The sequence below is a fragment of the Anthonomus grandis genome, chromosome 1 (assembly GCF_022605725.1).
Source record: "Anthonomus grandis grandis chromosome 1, icAntGran1.3, whole genome shotgun sequence".
Lineage (NCBI taxonomy): Eukaryota > Metazoa > Arthropoda > Insecta > Coleoptera > Curculionidae > Anthonomus > Anthonomus grandis.
Window position 1 is genome coordinate 57501630 of NC_065546.1, and position 24192 is coordinate 57525821.

The window sequence follows — 24192 nt, forward strand, 5'->3', positions numbered from 1 at the left end:
GAACATCCCGAACAACAATTTTTTTTTTTTTTACTAACTTTTTCTAGTTTTAAGTGTAGTTGTAATAATCAGTAATTAAGAATTTGTCTGTATCGCAACTTAAAATGTGGCCTAACTTCTATATTTTATCGAGTAGTACCCTCACTCAAAAGCTCTTTAACTTTTTTGTTTTTAATTTCAGTTAAAATGTTTATCTTAAATAATTTTCATATCTATCATATCATTTTCAATCTATAGCTATAAAAATCTATAAGGTACAATTTTTCATCCAAAAAAATTGTACTTTATAGATCTCACTACGCTTCACAGTTTTTCAGATATTGAATCACATGCCAATTTGGTTTACTTTTTACAAAAAATTGTTGATATGTTATTGTAAAAGTCTTATGAATTATTTCATTTTTTTTTTATATTTCCTTGAAATCTACTTACAGCTTAAAATTAGTCCCACATAGTTTTTGTATATTAGTTTTTAGTAAATTAAGGCTTTTTATTTAAAACCTTGACCCTCTTGAACACAGAATGGAGAAAACGTCATGTTTGCTGTTGGAATTATAACTTGTATTAAACTCTTTTGGTAATTTTGTAAAAAGTAATTTTTCATATATTTTTTGTCTCAAAAACACATTCTGCATGGTAAGTAATTAATTATTTGTTTATAAAATTTTACTTGTAATAAATTTTAACATGCCTCCACCCTTAAGTACCTCATTCATGACTAGACCACCTAAATAACACTATACTATTGTATTCTATGTTAAAGAAAAAATTAATAAAAGTATAGTTTGTCTTAAAAAAAAATAACCAATACGGCCACGTAATCGGAGATTTTAGTGTCTTTAAAGAATCATTTCTGGATAACGAAATTCCTCGGCAATCGATAGTCAACCAGGTACATTTTAAAATGCAGGATCGCGCATCTTCCCGAATATTCAATCAACGGTAATATTATGAAATGTATGAAGTACGGTACTTACCTAATAAGGATTTCAATGGTAAACCAGGCATTGCAAATGCACTCGATATAGAAAAAAGCGACGTGAGCATCGGTGTCGGATTTATCCAGAACGTAATCGCTCGTGTTCGTCGCCGTCCTCACTAAAACCCTACTGATAACAGGCACTTTCATATCTGGATGGGTTTTCAAACAAAACGATAAAATGGACACGCAAATAAAAAAGACCGAGAGGACGCCTATCACCTGAAATTAAATTTCAAAAAATTAAATACGAAAAATAATTTGTTTTATGATAAATTTACAAGTTTGAGGGTAAAATGATTTTAGTTAAAGTTGTTTGTGCTATTAACTCTTAGCAGCTCCTAATTTAGTTAGTAAAAAAATACCTAGTGGAGCCAAAATATTTTTTTTATAAATTTTTATATTATTTGGGAAATTGTAGTATTTTTATATATTAGTAATAATAAAAAAATGAAAATCTGCCAATCAGTTTTTGGTTAAATTTAAATAATTCGGTGGATCATATTGTGGATCATCGCAACACAAAATAAAAAAAAACTAAAAGTAAGATAACAAATTTATTTAAAAACTTATACAAACTTGGTACTAAAAATTACGTGACATGATATTTTTGGAAACACTCTTTACGTTTTCACAAGCACAAAGGGACTTTACATATGGAACATACCCAATCCGTCCTTACTGGGTTAGCCTTAGTGCTACAAAAGGCGCATCTTCTTCTGGTACTCCTTGTAGGTTGATGAGCAGATGACTGCTGTCTTATCTCTAAGGGTACATAACGATTGTATTTTTTTATTTCACATCTGATGATGCAACCAAATTTCTCTTTCGATTTACAAGCGTTTCTGAGATTAAACCGTTTATGATACTTCGTCTAAAATCTTTAGCAGACATTTTTGGTAACTTCAATCAATTTATAAATAACATTGGAATTTACAATTAATGCATCTAATAAGTAAAAAAATATTCGATGCCACCACTTTTTACTGTGACGGTCAATCTTGTAGTTAGAAAGTCTTTGGTCAAATATGTCAACTCTATTAATTTATTTTTATTTTATATAGTATGGGCGTTAATGGAAAATAATATTAGAAACACATTTATGCTTCCAAGGATACATAAAGTCTATAAAAGCAATTGATTTTGATACAAATTTATCAATTAGTAATTGGCCCCGATATAATTGTTGGCCATTTGAACTTTACAGTTTAATATTAGATTTAAAATTAACTCCGCAAGCAGTTTCTATGTAATACTAGAAGATCGAAGAAATAAATTCAACCCTTTAAAAAAGTTTAACCTAAAAAATTTAATAAATTTTGGGTGCCCAACTGCTGAATTCATAAAAATGTGCATCTTTAATAATCGGCCTGGGAATAGGTTCATAATTAAGTATGAGTATCAAAAACTATTGTACAGGGTCTTTTCCCATATATTGACCTCCCCCCTACAGGGGTAATGCGAAAAGTTAAAAAAAAAATTTAATACACAATTTTTGGGGTTTTTCTTTAAATTTTTGAATCCGATGTCAAAATGTTTTTTTTCGTTTAAAAACGTAAAATTTTGACAGATGATCAGTTTTTTCTTATGGAACACCCTGTATATGACTTCATAGTTAAAAAGAGCCGAATTTTCTGATTTCAAATATATAAAGTTTAACTATGTTTTATTAAACCGTTTCGGAAATATCGGGCTCCAAACTTTAAAAAAATAATATATTGAAGATCTTGGTAGGCGCTGCGCTGCATTGTTATTGTTTGACATTTATGAAAAAACAAATCATTCAGATGACATTGTCATTTCTTGTTTGTTGATCCATAAATGTTAAAAATGCCGTACAGTGATGAAGAAAAATGTGATATCGTTTGTATATTTTATAAAAATAATAATAACGCAAATGCCGCCAGAGAGGAATATTGTCGAACCTTTCCTTTACGTGCCATTCCGGCAAAAAATACGTTTAAAAATATAGGAAATTTTGTACAGAATAGTAGTGTTGATTCAAATTTTCAGGTATCAGATCATTTTGTCGCTTTATGTAAAGTACGTCTTATGATTTTCAAACCTCCACCCTTCCTATTAACTTACAGGGATTTTAAACATTTTATACATGATAAATTCTCGATTAGATGACATATTTTATATGGAAGATATTAATGCTAAAGTTGATAGGTTTAATGATTGTATACTTAATCTTTTTAATATACATGCGCCATTTAAAACGGCCAGAATTACTAAAGGAAGGAGTCCTTGGATCACAGATAAAATCAAACATCTTATTTATCTTAGAGATAGGGCCTTGTCCAAGTACAAAAGACAAAAAACTGAATTAAATTGGGAACACTATCGCCAACTTCGGAACCAAGCGACAGCGGCTGTTGAAATAGAGAAGAAGTGCTATCTCAATAACACCTTACAAAAGGGTGACTCCAAGAATAACTGGAAGGTAATACGTCAGCTGAACATACATTGCAAGCCTCAAAACACCATTCCTGACCACTTGGGTGACCCTGAAATCATAAATACCTTTTTTATAAATGCTGCATCTTCCAACGCGCCTAATCCAAAAACATTGTCTTATTATCTACTAAATGTTAAGGAAGGGGTAGGAAACTTCGAGTTTCAGCTAGCAACGCTTGAAGAAGTTAAATCTACTTTATTCTCAATGAAATCTGAGGCCATTGGGACAGATGACATAGGCTTGTCGATGCTGCTCCACTGCTGTCCATATATTCTTCCATTTCTAGTGCATCTTGTTGATTGTTGTATTGAATCTTCAACTTTTCCCGATTCTTGGAAGTCCTCATACCTTATCCCTATTCCAAAAGTCCCTTCTCCAACTGAATTATCCGACCTTAAGCCTATTAGCATTCTCCCTGTCATCTCAAAAGTTTTAGAGAGGGTACTGGAAAGCCAAATTAGAACATACGTAAACAGATTTGATATCTTGCCGGTTATTCAGTCCGGGTTTCGAAAAGACTTCAGCTGCTCTACTGCTCTTCTAAAAGTAACTGACGATATTATATAGTCAGCTGATTGTAATGAATTAACAATCTTGACTCTATTTGATTACTCCAAGGCCTTTGATAAGTTAAATCACCTACTATTACTGGCTATACTGAAATTCTTAGGTTTTGGGGAGAGTGCTCGCTCTCTAGTTCGGCAATATTTGACCGGTCGAACTCAGATAGTGAAGCTCAATGGGAAGCAATCCTCGGCTATGGATCTCTCTTGCGGAGTACCACAAGGGTCTATTCTTGGTCCTCTATTCTTTACCCTGTTAAGTTTAAAATAAGAGTCAAGAGAGAATTAAAGTAAGAGTCTCAAATATTCAAAAGTCCATCTATATGCCGACGATACACAGGTTTACTTCTCTTTTCCTCCTAACAAAATCTTAGAAGCTAATGATAAGGTATCTTACGACCTTAACATGCTGGCAAAGGCATCGGAAAATCATTGTTTGAGTTTAAACCCAAGTAAATGGAAGGTTCTTCTTTTTTGGTAGGTTGCATTCCAGAAACACATATGAGAAATTTGTTCAGATTAAATTGAATGGTCAACTAATGAATTGTAGTAATGTGGCTAGGAATCTTGGAGTTTTATTAGATGTTAAGTTGAGGTTCACTGAGCACATTGATCAATGTATTAAAAAAGCTTTTATTAACCTTAAGCTACCTAAGGAACTAAAAAAAGTGTTATGTGACAGTCTTGTATTGTCCCATTTCATTTACTGTGATGTTTTGTATGGCCCCTGCCTTTTGATAAGTGATATAAAAAGAATACAGTACATTCAAAATTGTTGTGTAAGGCTAATTAATGGAATGAGAAAATTTGATAGAGGTGTGAGTAGTGAGTTACGCTTGATGAGATGGCTAAATATTAGTGAAAGGAGGTTACTACATAGTCTTGTTCTCTTTAATAAAATTGTCTTTAAAAAATGTCCTAATTACCTTTATCAGAAAATTAAGTTTAGATATGACGCTCATGTTTTGAACTTAAGGAATAAGCATTTTATTACACCTCCTCTTCATAAAACTGTTTTATTTGAGAGGAGCTTTAGTTACTGTATTCATCTGCAATATAATAAGATTCCTCCTGAGTTAAAATATATTTCACCTTCTATATTTAGACGAAAGATAAGCGGTTATGTTACTGATCTTTGTTAGCCTAGAGTGTTGTTAAATATCTATTCTTGAACTTATTGTAAATTTCATAAGTCTGTGTGGTTATCAAACGAATGTTAATCGGTTGTGCATATAGGCAGTTAGAACTTAATATTTTGTAACTATGCAATTATTTAAGATACATTTTGAAATTACATTACTATTACATACATTATTATTATTATTATTATTATTATTATTATTATTATTATTATTATTATTATTATTATTATTATTATTATTATTATTATTATTATTATTATTATTATTATTATTATTATTATTATTATTATTATTATTATTATTATTATTATTATTATTATTATTATTATAGAGAATTTTGCATAAGGAAAACTACGAAGAAAACGTCGTACACTTATTGTCGATCCAGAAGAAGAATTACATATTTTGCTATATTTCGAAGGTAGGTAAGTTTTTACTAATTTTTGAATACATTTAGATCTACGCTATCATGTTCGGGCCTTTGTCTCCCTCAAATTGCCCATCAAAAATGTTGAATTTCTTTTTAGAACACCCAAATCATTCCATAGAAGATGCGAGAATTTACTTTGATCGATCGGCCAAAAAAATTTATTCAACTTTAAAAAAGTATAAATATTTTGCTTATCAAATATTACCTGTTCAAACTTTAAGTGTAGAGCAAAGAAATAAACCGGTGTCAAGAGATGCTAGTACTAAAAGAAGAAAATAATAACTTTTTTAAAAAAATGTTGTGGACCGACGAGTGCACCTTTACAACCGCGGGCATTTACAATCGAAAAAATGTTCGCTTTTGGTCAAGAACAAACCCCCGAATAACAAGGGAAATTAAGTTTCAAGGGCGGCAATCTCTACATGTATGGTGTGGAATTTTAAATGACCAGGTCATAGGACCAGGCCATTTTTTATAACGGCAACTTGACGGGAGAGAGATACCTAGAGCAAAGTTTACTGAACAAAATACTTAAAATATTTTATTCAGTAAACTTTGCCTAGAGATGCTTACTTATCAAATTGAAGCTAAACTTGAAGATCTATCCATAAGGCAATACGAGCAAATAGTTTGGCATCAAGAGGTTTGTTCTCACAGCAGTAAGAAACAAGTTTTCGACAAATACACATGCGCAATAGAGTAAAATGCGTTCGCACAGGAACTTCTGATCGGTTTCAAATCAAAAGTTTGATGTTCTTACACAATTTTCTGATCGTCATCTGATAGTCAGACTTTTTTCGGATTTTTTTCAAGCAAAGTGTCAGAGCATTTGTGTAGCCAATCAACGCCGATCTTCGAAATATGAACATAACCTCTAAATCTCACTTTTGAAGGAAGGGTATCTTTTTATAGATTATAAACTCATAAAGAAAAAGTTGTTAAAAAAACTTTTAATGTGTATAAATAATATTTAATTGTCCACGGAATCACGTCCATGGCCAACTTGTCCACGGACGTGAGTCCATGGCCAACGGACTCACGGCCGTGGACAAGTTCGTGATACAATCATGAAATCATCAATCAATTCATGATACACGGACGTGATGAAAAATTACCTTTTGGCGGTTTAAAATTATAGATTTTTAGGTTAGGTTACAAAACTTCTGTGCAACAATGTTTATTTGTGTTTTTCTTTATGATAATACGTATTTAACATTAATAAGATTATTATCCTTACTTGTTTGGCTGCTCACAGATGTAATCGCAGTGCTTGAAACAACAGGTATCACTAAAAAATGCACTAAATTTGCATAAAACGGTTTCACTTGCGACATCAACAAAACACTGAGGGCAAAGAAGTATAAAATTACTAGAGAGTCAACTAGGAGGCATACTTTTAAAAACATATCGCACGCAGATATTTTGACTTTGTCCACGGACGTGACGATTATTTGGCGACAGCAATGAAAAATAGTAATACTCTTAACAGTTAAAACTAAATCTTTTTGAGTATACTTATACTTATTTTTAACCCAAACGTGGTTTTGAAAATGTACAAAAATTAAGTACATTTTTTGTTGACACATGAAACAAAAATAAGTTTGTTGGTGACAGTCCACGGACGTGACATATCACGTTCTGTGGTTACAAAAAATAAGGAAATATATATATTTTTTATTTTAATTTTGTTTTATAATTCTTTTTATTATAAAGTAATATAAATATTTATTAGTTAAAAAGAAGAAAATTTCTTTTGTGTAAAGAATTTTTCTAAGGTTACGGCAGTAATTTCCGGCAGTTTTAGGAGAATGACCCTTAAATAGAAAATAAAAAGTATTCTATTTTTGTTAAACTACTAAGAGGAAAGTTATTAGCCATAAACCAAAAGAGTAAAAAAATTTTAGAAATTTTTAAATCAGCCATTTATACAAATTAAGAAGCAGCTGTAGTATAATTTTTTTTTTTAAATGAATAAAAATTAAGTTATAAGCATTTTTTGATCAAAAATAAATGGAAATTCTACAAACCTTTAACAGTTGTTCGAACAATTATTTTTTGACTTTGTATGAAACATAAAACAGCAATAGAGAAACTCAAATAACAAAAACTTTCTATCTCTAATTAAACTTTAACCCAATGTGAAGAAACCAAAAAAATCTCTCCAATTTGAGTAAATTTTAAATAAAAAATAATAAAATTTTCTTAAAATACACGATAAATTAATAAAACCTTTTTTTAGTAAATGAATTATTATTCTTGTCAGTTCAGTTACTTAAACTCCCCTGAACATTCCATTAAAGCAAATCGAGTTTTTGTCCGTAAAAAAAAACAGTAAAAATGGTCCAGAGTCCTTATTCAATTTACTACCCTCAAATTAAATTAGGATAAGAAATTTCTCTTAACCTTCGTGTATTTTATCTTCACTGAGAATTTAATTTTTAACGTTTTCATTATATTTATGTCCAAATAATAAAAGTTATTCTTGGAAAATATATTTTTTATAGAGTGGGAGAAATTAGGTAAAAAAGGGTTTTTTCTCAAGTTGTATGGGAATAATAAACTGTTTTATTCTTGTAGAGGGAATTCCTTTTAAATATTGAATCTAAAGCAGATTTTACAGTTTTTTTTCTCAAAATGAACAAGAACGAAGTTGTTGGCCTTTTGTTTTTTGTTTTTGGGCCAAAAGTGAATAAATTTTATAAAAAGTATTCAGGAAGGAAAGCTATACAGGGTCCTGCAACAGTGCGTCGGTCTTCCATATAGCCTACAAAAATTAGGTTAAAAATTTCTAACCTCTTAAAAAAATGTTGGGACCTGATAGCGTATATCTGGAAAATATTTTGAAGTATACAGGGTGCTTCAAAAAAGTAGGGCGATATAAGCAGCATTTTTTTTAATGGAATGCCATTCTTTTTATTTTATTTTTAAGACCGCCTTAGGCTACCTAGTATACGCGCTAAATCTGGCTGCTTTGTCATGCAAGAAAAAAAAAAAAAAAAAAAAAAAAAAAAAAAAAGAAAAAGAAAACTGTGCATTTCCAGATCCATGTTTGTAAAAAATTTTTCTCATATTTTTTTACGAGGAATCACCCATTGAAATATCTCCGTTTATTTTTCGAACACCCTGTATATATGTATGTATAAGCTGTATATATTTATGTATGTATACAGTGAGAATGCGCAAGGAACAAATTCACTTTAAATTTAGGCGACCCAAAATAAGCTTCGACTATCAACTTAATATATTTAAATACAAACACCAATTTTTTTTTTTATTTTTTAATACCGTATAAAATTTTAAGTATATTTTAAGTATACCATGTCCTATATCGAATCTTAATATTTATTAGGAAAATTGCAATAAAATTTTTTTATAAATAACCATGAATTATTGGAAGAGATTATAAAAAAAAACAAAAAACGATTAATTTCCTGATAGTAACCAAGTCGATATTCAAATTCTTGTAATACTTATTTTATATCTGCTACTTATTGTTTGAGGCTAGATTTGTTGTATTTCGGCTCTAATTCTATTTTTTAATTCTTCTAATTTTTCTGGTTTATTAAAATAAATTTTAGATGTTAAATAACCCCATAGATAAAATTCTAATGGGGTTAAATCTGGCGACCTTGCTGGCCATTCTATAAAACTAACAAACTACAATTTATTTATTTATTTATAATATACATTCAAGATTTCTATTGGTACAGTTTAATTCTGCCCAGAAATGAATAAGAAAGATCCACTAAAATCATTTAGGATTTGTTCGTGGAAGTTCTAAAGATATTTATTACAAGCATAATACATCATATATTTTTACTAAATTAACAATAACACAAATATAAACAAGAACTTAATTAATTTACTCTATCCAACATTTAAAAAGTATAATTAAACAAACAAACATAGAAAAATTACTTACTTTCGCTGTCGTCGACGAATACGGCTCGTCAAACAACGACCATAGTTTCGGTTTCGTCAGTTGCCACCACGACAGGGTCCCTTTAAAATAATCGTCCTCAAACCCGAATTTCCTAGCTATTTCCTCGTCACTCGGCTTTTCAGTATCTAAATCTAACCTATCTAACACCGCTAAGGTTTCTTGGGTATCCCTGTGCTAAAAAACCAAAGAAAAAATTACCTAAAAAAATTAATTTAAAACAAACGTACTTGAGTGTAAGTCATCCAACAGCAGGGCTCCACTTGGTTGGCATCTAGACCCCAAAATTCCAATTCTTCTTCGAATAATGGCCCGCACACGTCCGAGGGATAGTGCAGCTTACCTGTCCTGAAACAAGTAAATTTTTGTCATGTTTTTATTGTTTTCTGAGGTTGCTAAGTTGATACTCGAAACGTTTGAATTTTATTTATTTATTTGCGGATTTAGCCATTTGTAGTGTTTCAATCATGTTTACAATAAAATACAATATCTAAAACAAATCTTTACTCCATTTAATTAAAGTTAAACAAAGGCAGATATAAAAACACACTAAACGATAAAAATATTCAGACTTTTACATATGACATTTTTTTTATTAGCTTTACAGATAATTATTCAAAGCTAATACATATAAAAAAAGTGAAGATTTTTGGTATACGAGTTTTCCATTCGTATGAATTAAATTCAACATTGCTCCTTTTAACAAATTAATGAAACTGAATTAGTTTGTAAAACAATGTAGCATCCTCCTGACAGTTAATGTTGAAACATTAAATACGTTTTGCAAATGTTGGAAATTATAAGTTGGACTTATTAGGGTAAATATTTAAAAAATTGCGCTTACATCTGGTCCAGTCTGTATATATGACAAACATAGTGAGGGCTGCAGATTGATAAACAATAATCAAGTAATGGTCTAACTAAAGTACAGTATAGTAATAGCAGAATTAAGTGAGCATCTTGATATTATACTTTATGAACATACTCAGTGCTCTGAAACTAATAATTGTGTCAATGTGATTGGAAAATGATAGTGTAGGCTCTAGGGTTGCTCTCAGATCCCATGCTAATGAAACCTGAGACAGAAATGAAGCTTGTATTTTATTTTTTAGTAATCCATATTTAGGAAAATTTTGCATTATTTATATCCATAGCATTCGTCTCACACTACTGATCTAGTATTTTCAGGTCTAAATGACATTTGATAATAATAATCTACGATAGAATTTTTAGGTCATCAGCGAACAGAATTTAAAGAACTGAAAACAACTGAAAGCACCTCAGAGAAGTTTTGATATTTGTCGATCGGTATTATAACTTTTATTAATTAATAATTAATAACTTTTACTAATAATTTTTTCACGAATTTTAAATGTAAAAACTATGTAACATATACAAGCAAAATGTATCTAATAATATATTTTTTTCTTACCTATAATAGTTTAAAACCTGCGCAAATACGCCTGGATGCCTATCGAAGAAATACTCGTTGAGTACAGGGTCGTAATTGGCCAAGGCTTCGGTAAGACGGGAAAGTCGGGTGGCGGGAATTTTCTTTAGGGTCGCCTTGTACGTCTCGTGCCGAATTCCTCCGACATTCAGCACCACCCTGTTTTCTGCGTCCATGTTGATTATTGTGTTATTCATTTCTAAAAAAAAAGTACTTTTCAATAATGATTTCACAAAAACCGAATGTTAACGATTTATTGCCTCTATCAACGCCACCGATCCTTGCAGCAAAGCATTTTCTCATGCTTTTTACTTCAATAATCTAAAGCAATTTAATTACGTTTTTAATACTCGTGGTAAAATTCTGGATCCATTTCTGCCTAAAGATAGCCATCACATGTCTTTGGAAATAAATGTTAATTTAATATAGGAGGAAAACATTGCTAGTAATTCATATACAAAGTTAAACTTTAATAATGTCAACGACACTATCAATCAAATAATTCAATATCAACTGCTTGGAATTAGCAAAATATTTCTATCATTTCTAGGCAGTTGATACAGGACCGTTCCAAGTTCAAGATGGCCTAAAAGACATCGATATTTAAAAAGAAAGACTTTATCAACTGCCTGAAATTAGTCAAATATTTCCATCACTTCCAGATAGTTGAGTCAGAAACCTTCCAAATCCAGAAAGGTTTGCAAGACATTGACATTAAAGAAGAATGACTCTATCAACTGCCTGGAATTAGTCAAATATTTCCATCACTTCCAGATAGTTGAGTCAGGAACCTTCCAAATCCAGAAAGGTTTGCAAGACATTGACATTAAAGAAGAATGACTCTATCAACTGCCTGGAATTAGTCAAATATTTCCATCACTTCCAGATAGTTGAGTCAGGAACCTTCCAAATCCAGAAAGGTTTGCAAGACATTGACATTAAAGAAGAATGACTCTATCAACTGCCTGGAATTAGTCAAATATTTCTATCATTTCTAGGTAGTTGATACAGGACCGTTCCAAGTTCAAGATGGCCTAAAAGACATCGATATTTAAAAAGAATGACTCTATCAACTGCCTGGAATTAGTCAAATATTTCCATCACTTCCAGATAGTTGAGTCAGGAACCTTCCAAATCCAGAAAGGTTTGCAAGACATTGACATTAAAGAAGAATGACTCTATCAACTGCCTGGAATTAGTCAAATATTTCTATCATTTCTAGGTAGTTGATACAGGACCGTTCCAAGTTCAAGATGGCCTAAAAGACATCGATATTTAAAAAGAATGACTCTATCAACTGCCTGGAATTAGTCAAATATTTCCATCACTTCCAGATAGTTGAGTCAGGAACCTTCCAAATCCAGAAAGGTTTGCAAGACATTGACATTAAAGAAGAATGACTCTATCAACTGCCTGGAATTAGTCAAATATTTCTATCATTTCTAGGTAGTTGATACAGGACCGTTCCAAGTTCAAGATGGCCTAAAAGACATCGATATTTAAAAAGAATGACTCTATCAACTGCCTGGAATTAGTCAAATATTTCTATCATTTCTAGGTAGTTGATACAGGACCGTTCCAAGTTCAAGATGGCCTAAAAGACATCGATATTTAAAAAGAATGACTCTATCAACTGCCTGGAATTAGTCAAATATTTCCATCACTTCCAGATAGTTGAGTCAGGAACCTTCCAAATCCAGAAAGGTTTGCAAGACATTGACATTAAAGAAGAATGACTCTATCAACTGCCTGGAATTAGCGAAATATTTCTATCATTTCTAGGTAGTTAATACAGGACCGTTCCAAGTTCAAGATGGCCTAAAAGACATCGATATTTAAAAAGAAAGACTTTGTCAACTGCCTGGAATTAGTCAAATATTTCCATCACTTCCAGATAGTTGAGTCAGGAACCTTCCAAATCCAGAAAGGTTTGCAAGACATTGACATTAAAGAAGAATGACTCTATCAACTGCCTGGAATTAGTCAAATATTTCTATCATTTCTAGGTAGTTGATACAGGACGGTTCCAAGTTCAAGATGGCCTAAAAGACATCGATGTTTAAGAAGAAAGACTTTATCAACTGCCTGAAATTATTCAAATATTTCCATCACTTCCAGGCAGATGATACAAGAACGTTCCAAGTTCAAGAAGGCCTACAAGACATCGATATTTAAGAAGAAAGACTTTATCAACTGCCTGGAATTAGTCAAATATTTCCATCACTACCAGGCAGATGATACAGGAACGTTCCAAGTTCAAGAAGGCCTACAAGACATCGATATTTAAGAAGAAAGACTTTATCAACTGCCTGGAATTAGTCAAATATTTCCATCACTTCCAGGCAGATGATACAGGAACGTTCCAAGTTTAAGAAGGCCTACAAGACATCGATATTTAAAAAGAAAGACGTTATCAACTGCCTGGAATTAGCCAAATATTTCCATCACTTCCAGGCAGATGATACAGGACCGTTCCAAGTTCAAGATGGCCTAAAAGACATCGATATTTAAGAAGAAAGACTTTATCAACTGCCTGGAATTAGTCAAATATTTCCATCACTTCCAGATAGTTGAGTCAGGAACCTTCCAAATCCAGAAAGGTTTGCAAGACATTGACATTAAAGAAGAATGACTCTATCAACTGCCTGGAATTAGCGAAATATTCCTATCATTTCTAGGTAGTTGATACAGGACCGTTCCAAGTTCAAGATGGCCTAAAAGACATCGCTATTTAAAAAGAAAGACTTTATCAACTGCCTGGAATTAGTCAAATATTTCCATCACTTCCAGGCAGATAATACAGGAACGTTCCAAGTTCAAGAAGGCCTACAAGATATCGATATTTAAAAAGAAAGACTTTATCAACTGCCTGGAATTAGTCAAATATTTCCATCACTTCCAGATAGTTAAGTCAGGAACCTTCTAAATCCAGAAAGGTTTGCAAGACATTGACATTAAAGAAGAATGACTCTATCAACTGCCTGGAATTAGTCAAATATATCCATCACTTCCGGGCAGATAATACAGGAACGTTCCGAGTTTAAGAAGGCCTAGAAGACATCGATATTTAAGAAGATAGACTTTATGAACTGGCTGGAATTAGTCAAATATTTCCATCACTTCCAGATAGTTGAAACAGGAACGTTCCAAGTTCAAGAAGGCCAATCAACTCTTCGTAACTTCAGGAGTACCGCAAGGTTCTCATTTGGAACCGATTTTGTTCTCAAATTTTTTAAACGACATTGGTCAATGTTTCTCTATCTGTAAATACCTTGCATATGCAGATAACCTAAACATCTTTACAACAATTAAGAAGATATTAGATTTTCGTGCTCTGCAATCTGTTCTTGCAAATTTTGAAAAGTATTATAGCTTAAATAAATTATTTATTAATCCAAAACAATGTCATTCTCTACTTTTTAGCAGAAAACCATCTCAGGCATAAATGTGATGTCTATCTCGGGGGCACTATCTTGAAGTATGTAGAGTTTTTTAAGGATTTAGGTGTGACGTTAGATTCCAGACTGCTCTTCGACGTTCATATAGAAAACATTATTGAGAAAGCTCTAAAATATCTGGAGTTACAAAGGGTTTTGGTAATGAAACATCATTATTATTATTATATAATGTACTCGTTAAACTCGTAGCCTAGAATCCGATGTATCACGAATATATTGACCAGATTGAAAGGGTACAACGCAAGTTTGTAAATATAGTTAATTTCCGCTTTAATAGACAAAGAAATTTTTTACTTACTATGATAACTTAAAGTTTAATGGTATGAAGCCCTTAAAGTCATAGAAATAATTTTAATTTAATTTTGATTTATAAAATTATTAATAATTTAATAGGCTGCCCTTTCTGTCTGAAAAATATACATATCAACGTTAATCCCTGTATTTTGCGTAATAGATCGACTTTTAGCATCTCAAGATATTCTTCAAATTATTTGCTTAAGTCTCCATTGTTCAGATGCGCCCGTAGTTTTAATAATTTTTAAGAAACTAATTTGAATAATAATGTATTTTTCTTTAGTATGGCTTCATTTAAGCGATACTTAAGAAATTCTATCTAATTTCGCAAGGAACGATAAATATTGTCCTATTTTTCCTATTGTCATTATTCATTTGTATATATGCTTCTTTATTGTTTATAAGAGATACTATTAAATAAGTTAGTTAGGTTTATATTACTTGGTATTTTTGTTGAGTTTGGTGAAATACGCTTACTTCTATTTAAATTCATAAGATATTTTGTGCTTTCCTATTATTAAATTGCTTAGTTTATCTGTAGGAAAGCCTTATACTTGAATAAATAAATACATGTTGTTTTAAACAGAATAAGTGCTACCTAATTTACCTCTTAAGCTATTTCTTGACCTCTAACCTTCCCATATTATACCCTCATTAAACTTGTCCAGTATGGTTTGCTAAATACAGCAGTCTAAAGAGCCGACAAGGAAGATTATTAATGCCTTTAGAACCGATATCCGGTAGCTAAATTTATCAAGATACACCCGTCATCAATTTATATCTGAACTGTCAATAACGAGATGTGGGCGAACGTTTCTCTTCCGATTTATATTTTCTTAGTTTGCGCTCGTCACAAGGCGTAAGATTTATTTCGGATGACAGGAGCGAAAGCCACGAGGGTTTTATGTGAGGAGTAGAACGATAGAATAGGTAAAATATTTAAATGGGGCGGATATTTGCATAACCCGAGGCGGCACGATAGCCATTTTGTGTTTGTTCAGTTCGTTGTTTTGTTTAAGTAAGGGTTTTTTTTTTAGAATTCTTCCAGGCACTTCTAAACATCGCGGAAGGTGAATGAATTTAAGTGCTATTTTTTCTAGATGGTCAATCAGAAAACCAACATTGATGACTCCTGGACGAATCTAGAAAATATTTTTTTACTTCTTGGAGAAATTAAATCATTTTATATTTTGTCCAAGAAAGTCTTTAAAAAAACAAATCCTAATGAAGAAAGAAACGTACATTACACCCAATAAAGTTATACTGGCTTATGGAAACCACGAAGGTGTTTAAGCATGGGCTGGATGGACATAATCGAAAGAGTCGATCCCAGACAGCACACATCCTCCAATGTATTTCCAGTATTCGTCCTAATTAAATCGAAATATCTATGGATTAATAATGGATATCCTATAAATAAATAATATTCAATAGATTTTAAAATAATGGAATTTCATTGACCTTCCAAAAGATGTTTTGGAAAATATAATTTGCTTAGTAGTGTCCAATAGATTTTATTAAGAAGGCTTTTAAATGTCAATACCAGGGATAATAACTGAGCGATATTATAATCGATACGGGTATTAAGGAAATGCTACAAGATTATTTTATGACTTTTTTATGCCCGATATGAGAGAATTATATGGTAAAAAGTTAAATAATGTTCTTAGTAGCTTTGACATTTTATGAACAGCTAACCAATTTAATTGGACAAAATGCACATGTCTCTTTACATTAACTTTAAATTAGAAATTAATGTCACTAAACTAACATTTTAATCAAATTCAAAAAAAAAATCAAAATTTATTTATTTATAATATACATTCAAGTCTTCTATTGCTACAGTTTAACTCTACATAGAAATAAGACTCGTGGAAGTTCTAAAGATATTTATTTCGAGCATAATGCATCATATATTTTTGCTAAATTAAAAATAACACAAATATAAACAAGAACTTAATTAATTTACTCTATCCAACAAAGAGTTTTTCTTTAATATTCCTTTAGAGCTTTAACAAAACACTATCATTAAACTTCTTAATTGATATAATAGTAAGAAGTCCGGTTATTTAATGAAAGTATCCATTTTCTTACCTTTTCTTTAAAAGTTTTTATGTAAAGTGTATTTCTAATTTCGATTGGAATAAAACGATAAATGTAAGTCCCTAAAAATTCACTTGATCTTTGTCTAATTTTGTTTATTACTTTAGCAGTTTTTGTTATTTTATCCTGTTTGTGTCTTATGTTATGGCCGTGCGCGATGTTTTCTATTTCATTCCTTTTTTCGTGCTGCATTGTAAATAGTTTAAAACAAAATATTTGGTGAATATCTAATCAATTATTTTCTTTATATAATAAATAATCAGGATAAGTGTTTCTTTTGTTAAACAATATTTTAAAGTACAACTTTTACATCACTTCCAATCTCCTCGTATAGGCACCTCCCCAACTTAGAATTCCGTATTAAATATGAGAATATACCAAAGAATAATAGATTAGTCTATATGGAGGTACTATAATAATGTCTACAATCACCGATTTTTCACCGGTGACTAAGTTTGATAACTTATTATCTGAAAAAGTTTTTGAATTTTCCATCGTCCACCATAAGTTATATGACCTCTATATTGTTTGTGTTTATAAAACACCTGACGCTGATGTACAGACTTTCTCTCTAAAACTTCTAAGCTTGCTAGAATCCATGCCTCTAAAAAGTAAATTAGTTTTGTGTGGCGACCTTAATATTGACTACTCCTGTGTGTATGTGTTGCTCAAGAATCTCTTCAACCAGAATAATTAAAAATAGTTCCAGCACCATTGATTATATCGTGTCATCTTTTACTCTCAACTTCGTTGATTGTACTGTTTTCAATTCAGGTTTTTCTGACCATGAAGCTGTTTTGGCCAGATTTACTATTGACACTTTAGTTTCGTAAATTACGCTGTATTTTTGGTAAAAAATTTTTCAAGTTTAAGAATCTATGCCAAACAGCTGACTGGGGTCTTATCCCTGATGATATCGATGGTGAGTTTTCTAGATTTGTAAAGACCTTGTCAAGTATTGCGAATAAGTCCTTTCCTTATAGACCCATCAAAATTAAGCATCATAAGCCCTGATCCACTAAAGGCTTACGTGTGTCTGCAAGGAACATGCGCTCTTTATCATACCTAAAAAAATTTTCGGACAGCATATTTTTTCATAATTATGTAAGGCTATACAGGAAATTATATCGAAAAGCAATAAAAGCTTTTTATAATAACAGGCTGGCTAATTCTGGTAACGTTATTAAAGAAACATGGTCTATTGTTAACGAATTAAGAAATAAGCCTTCTTCAACTAGCAATATCCCCTTTTCACCTGAGAATCTCAACGATTACTTTGTAAACGTGCCTAAAAACCTAATGACTACTATAACACCTTCTCATGATTCACTTTTATATCTCTCTAATGAAAACTTACACAGTTTCTTTTTTAACCCTGTACATGAATAAATGAAATAAGAAACAAATTATCATCTGGTACAAATAGTCTTACTCTAAAAATGTTCTCAAATCTGCCTGATAACACCTTAAAACCATTTGAGAAACCTAATTAACAAATCATTTCAAAATGGGGTCTTTCCTAACTGCCTTAAAACTGCAATAATATTTATTCCCTTGCATAAAGGTGGAGATAAAGAGCTAGCTTCAAATTATCGTCCAATCGCTCTCCTTCCAACATTATCGAAGATCATAGAAAGATTGGTTAAAAAAAGGCTATTATCATTCCTGTTTAAATATAAAATACTAACTCCCCATCAATTTGGCTTCTTGAGTAATAAATGCATTAATGATGCTATGTTCTCCCTTTTTAACAGTGTTTACTCCAGTATAAACAATCATCATTCAACAGCAACTATTTTCTGTGACTTCTCCAAGGCTTTTGATTATGTAAACCATACTATCTTGATCAACAAATTACAGCACTATGGGTTCAGAGGAACGCCTCTCGAATGGTTTAAGTCCTATCTTAGCTACAGAAGTCAGCTTGTAATGGTTGATATGACCATGTCTTTTAGCAGACCAATAGAATGTGGGGTACCTCAAGGTTCAGTTCTGGGCCCAATTCTGTTTCTGCTGTTTATTAATGATATGGCCCATTTTAACGTGAGTGGCAAAATCTGTCTCTTTGCCGATGATACTAGCTTTACATGGAACAATCCGGATGTTGCGGCACTTCATGCAACTATTGCTAAAGACCTTATCAACATTAAATCGTGGTGCGATTCGAATGTTCTCTGCTTAAACATCTCAAAAACTAAAGTCTTATCTTATAAAGGTACTATCCAACCCTTTGTACTTAGCAACACCAGCTTGAACGTTGTTGAATCTGTGAAATTTTTGAGACTTATTGTTTACAGCTCTTTGAAGTGGGAATTACATATTGATGTTTTATCTAAAAAATTAAGTTCAGCTTGTTTTGCCATAAGATCAGTTTCCAGGGAATTATTATTTTTAATTTTTTTTTTTATTTCATTAATAATTAATTTAATAATATTTTTGCACATTATTACGTATTTTAATAAAAAACACCTTTAATCTAGTAATGTAATATTTTTTATTAAACTGATAATGATAAGCTGACAATGATGAAAACAGTAAAATACAAACAATTTATTTTTTTTGATTTGTTGGATCCCAAACAACGATTGTTCTTTACGCATACACTCAATGAATGTGGTTCTGCAATACATGATTTTTTGCTATTTAAAGAGGGTGTTCCTACGAGTTTTCTTTTACCAGAGATTTGGGATTTTCGTCTAGCAACGGCAGTTGGCTGAACACTAATTTTTACTCCTTTTCTTGAAATTTTAGGATTAACAGCTTTGCCTGATTGGATTTTAAGTGCTCCCTTGTATTTGTAAGCAGTGTGGAGACCTGACAATAAGGATGGTACAGAAGTAGCATATTTCTTGAAATTATTCAAATGCCGATTGACAGCTGGTAGGAATTGTTCTGGATCATTTTCAATGTGCTTTAAAATTGTATTACTATATGCTAACCATGCTGTTCGTGTTGCTTCAATTTCCGATCCCAAGCTTTCTACCGTGTTAAATTCTTCCGGTACATTTGGTTCTGTGTTTGGTTCTGTGATAGAAAGATCCACTTCATTAGGACTTATTAGATTTCATGTATGACAGGTGTCTAAAGTTTTATGTGATTGTAATGGATAAAATAATGTCTTCTTCGGTTCTTTGCCGGAAGCAATTTGATAAAACAATATTTTATTTTCGTCTGTCAAAGTATTAATTACTTTCAAAATGCCAAATTTTAAAATGACTGCAGCTTGGCGTTTGCAGTGTTTTCCATTATATCCAACTGGACAACTGCACATATATGTTATCATATCTACCTGATAAGTAATATTAGGGTCACTAAAACTTAGAACTTCATATTGAAATAGAAACGTAAGTAATTTTTTTTTTTTTTTTTTTTTTTAATTTAGTTTCCCACTGGTGACATTTTAAATTTTTACTTTTTTATTTTTTAAGCATACATTTTTATCTATGGTGGGAATTGTTAACTTAACCTAGCTTTTCTTTTGTTGTTAGTTGTAATGTGATCTGTGTAGGTCTAGATAATGAGTTTTATAAGCGTTCTTTTAGAAAAATATCTTAATATATTTTTTAGGCCTGATGATGCTCCGACAGGAGCGAAACACGTGTAGCTTTTAAGCTTTTTTAAGAAATTATATAGATTGGATGAGACCGTGACTTTGTGTCCTTACCTTTGTTTTTGTTCATATTGAAAGTATTTTATATTCATATTTTCAGCCAATTCTTTTGGTAAATATCTTAGTTTAACTGCTTTACGCTCACGGTTTAAGACAATATCAAGAATCCTTTGTTGATAATATCTTTCAAATCCAGTACATATAAAATCAGTTAATTGAGTAAGATTAAAGGCTTTTGTGCGTTCTAAAGGTATATCTTTGAGTAATCGGAACATTACTTCTGCATAATTATTTGTGCTTGAGCCGCGTAAAACCAAATTACGCCTGTAAAACGAACACCAAGTCACAATTCGTAAATACATATTTTCCACATTATTTAAGAAAGTTGGAATGTTGACATCCTTGGCACTAATCCAATAAAACGATTGTTTAATTAGTTTTGAATTGAAACTAATACTTTTCTGTTACATCTGTAGTAAATTTGTAGGCATCGATATCCATTTCAGCCAAAAATAACAAAAAAAATTTCTGCACAGGTGTCTTTCGCTAGTCTAAATTTATTTTATATTTAGTCCAGACTGTTACATTAATCGCAAAAATGCGATTAATGTAACAGTCTGGATATCCATTATCCAAGTCCTATCATACACGTTACATATAAAACAACGTTCGGCTGCGTTCGGCTCGGCGAAGTGGATATCTTGACTGTTAGATCTGAATATGCGTCCTGCACACTATCGGGTAGCCGTTAGAGAATTTCTGGACAATACTTTTCCCAAATCCGTGGATCGGAAGAGCAGGTCCCATCGCATGGCCTCGTATTTTTACGTATGGGGACACGCGAAAGAACTCGTGTACGAGGTGGAAATTGACAATCTAGACCACTTAATTCAAAGAATCAATGCCGCTTTTCTAACCGTCAGAGAAGAGATGCGACTTCGCCTTACGATAGTAGAAATGCGACGGCGATGTAGGGCATGTATAAGAGCCAGGGGAGCGCAGTTTCAACAAAATTTCTAATTTTGAAATAAATACATAAAATTTTAAAAATATTTTTTTTTTACTTTATTTTCCTTTAAAGTCATGAATTGTGGCAAGTTAGTCGGCTTTGTGTTACACATCGTATATCATTGAAAAGAGTATTAATTGGAGATGTTTTTAAAACTACCTGAACATCTCGATAGATTTTAGTTTTTTTTTGCGTCAAGTTAAAGTTATCTTTAATAACTTTTTTTGCTACTTGTATCAACTTTTTGAGCTCAAAACGAATTATTTCGGTATTATTTGTACTTAATATTGATTTTTTTAGATTCAGGATACATTACAGACTAAATACAAATGTAAAAAAAAACGTGAAAAATATGCTGAAAAAATTTAAAGATGTCAAAAGGCATATTTTTTTGAAAATCCTGAAAATAACATAAAACAAATGATATAAAAAAACCCGAGACTTTTAGAACACAAGTTTATTAAGAAAATATCTTCTATCTGAGCCTATCAATATGCCCACCAAATTTGGCTAACCCTTCGCCAAACACCCTGTATATTATAAAAAGGAATTTATTTATATTGGATGGAAACTGAAGCTTTCTTTATATTCCTAAATCTTTATTCAGTATAATACACTTTCTTTATAATGTTCTTAAATTAATGTATAAGAAGATATAATAAAGAAAAGTACCTACAGTATGCTCCATATTTATGAAAAAAAAATGTAATAAAACTTACAATATAAAGAATATACAATAGAAATGTAATTGTAAAAAAATCACAAAACTTCCCGGATTGTTGGACAAATCCAGAAAATATTTCTTACTTCTCTTTCATCCTAAATAATTAAGGAAGTAAATAAAATAAGAAATAAACTTTATGAGTCCTGGACAAATCCAGTATGTAATTCAAATTTTTTGTGCTAAAAATTTAGAAAAGAGTTTTTTAACTGCCTGGAAAATTTTAATTATGAAATATTTTTTCCAGACAAAATAATAAAATATTAATATTAAGAATTAATTTAAACAAACGTGCATCTTACCCAATTAAATTATGCATGACAATGTTTAAATTGCACTTAAACAAACTGACTTATGGGAATTATTTATTAAAAGAAAATCTAAGACAAATTATGTACGTTCATTAGAAATGTTTTTATGATATATTTATTTTCAATCTTAACTCATTTAAAGGAATATGTGCATCATTTCCAATTAAATTATGCATAAGACCAATCAAATTACATGAAATTTGAAATTTATTAAGAACATTACATAACTTTTTAACATATAATTTTCCCTGATAAGCATAAAAAAGTCATAAAATAATATAGTAGCATTTCCTTAATATCCGTATCGATTATTATATCGCTCAGTTATTACCCCGGCCATAGAGGGTTAAAAGGCTTTTATTGTTAAGGGTCTGTTGTTTTAAGGGTGTACTTTTATTTAATTGTTGCCCCCTTGACAAAGATCCCTTAATTGTTATTTGTATAATTCAATCAGATCGAACAGTAAATTTTAAAATCTAGGTTAAAATTACGATAATTACCCTCCTCGATACAACGGCGGACTGAAAAAAGGGTGTATAATCCCGCCACAACTCACCTCTTGAACATGCGAACGAGCCATTACCATAAAACAATAGGGCGGTCAGCGAAAGATTAACTTTTATTACTTGAAAATCGGATGTCCGAATAAGAAATCAACAATTTTATAAAGTACAAATTTGGCATGTAAATTTTTTTAGAGCAAAAGAGCATTTTACATGCTAAAGTGGTTTGTTTATTGTTGCATTAAGTTATACACGTGCCATGTTCAGGGAAAACTTTGAATATGTAACGAAATGTGTTATTTATATTGTGAGGAATAACAGAGATTATTTATATTTAAATTAGGGACTGCTTTAGTACTGAGGAAGCTGCTAAGTTTTTTTTTGTTTTTAAATTGGCTGATCATTTCGTAACCCCGCATTGAGGTTAAATGGGACTCTACCCGTTTTACGCCGAAAACGCATGTTAAACTACTCAGTGGTTACTTGGGACAGCAGAAGTATGAACATAATAGACCAGCACACATCTTGTGTTGATTGTTTTTTGCTTATATAATTATTTAGAGGAAAGGAAACCTTGAGTTGATACGAATTTGATAAATTTATTTATTGATTTATTACAAAAATGCATATTTAGGCACTTGTATAAAAAATAATGGTAGGTACTTGTAACATAGCTCTACGATTTGTATCGTAATTAGCAAAATGGAACTAAAAAATCAAATTCAAAATCACAGCCTTTCGATTTGTATCGCAAGGAACAATAGAAACTAAAAAAATGTTCTCTAAACACAAAAAAAACTTTCAGTAAACCGAGAAAAATGGATCCTTATTTGAGTTCTCCTTATTGTAACCAATCTGTATTTTCTAATTCATTAAATGTATGGCGGCCTCTAGTAATGCTCACTCACGTTCGTTGCTTTGAGCAATCTCACAATTTTATCGTCTGGGACATCAAACTCATCGGCTTAATGTGGGAACACAAAATGTTTGTTATTTTTTGAAGATTTTCTCATAAAACTGCAAAAATATGATTTATGTCCGTCTTTAGTGTGGATTGATTTGACAAGTCCAATATAATATTTGCCGAGTTTCTTTTTTGTTGAAGCTGAAAAGGTAAATTTGACAATAACAAAATCGTTGATTGAAATCCCTACCTTTCTAATTTCCTTATCAATGATTTGTTGTTGTCCATATTGTTGGTTATTATTTCTTTCCTGG

General features: G+C 31.3%; 1 protein-coding gene across 1 annotated transcript in view; it reads right to left on the reverse strand.

The window, feature by feature from the left end:
* LOC126738994 (potassium voltage-gated channel protein Shaw-like) overlaps positions 1-24192 on the reverse strand; it is a 131872-nt gene that overhangs the window by 35271 nt on the left and 72409 nt on the right. The window contains exons 3-6 of the mRNA XM_050444520.1: positions 10948-11164; positions 9746-9863; positions 9498-9692; positions 978-1201 (exon numbers count right to left, since the gene is read on the reverse strand). Of these exons, the coding sequence (XP_050300477.1) occupies positions 978-1201; positions 9498-9692; positions 9746-9863; positions 10948-11162 (752 nt within the window). The 5' untranslated portion in view covers positions 11163-11164. The remainder of the gene's footprint in view (positions 1-977; positions 1202-9497; positions 9693-9745; positions 9864-10947; positions 11165-24192) is intronic.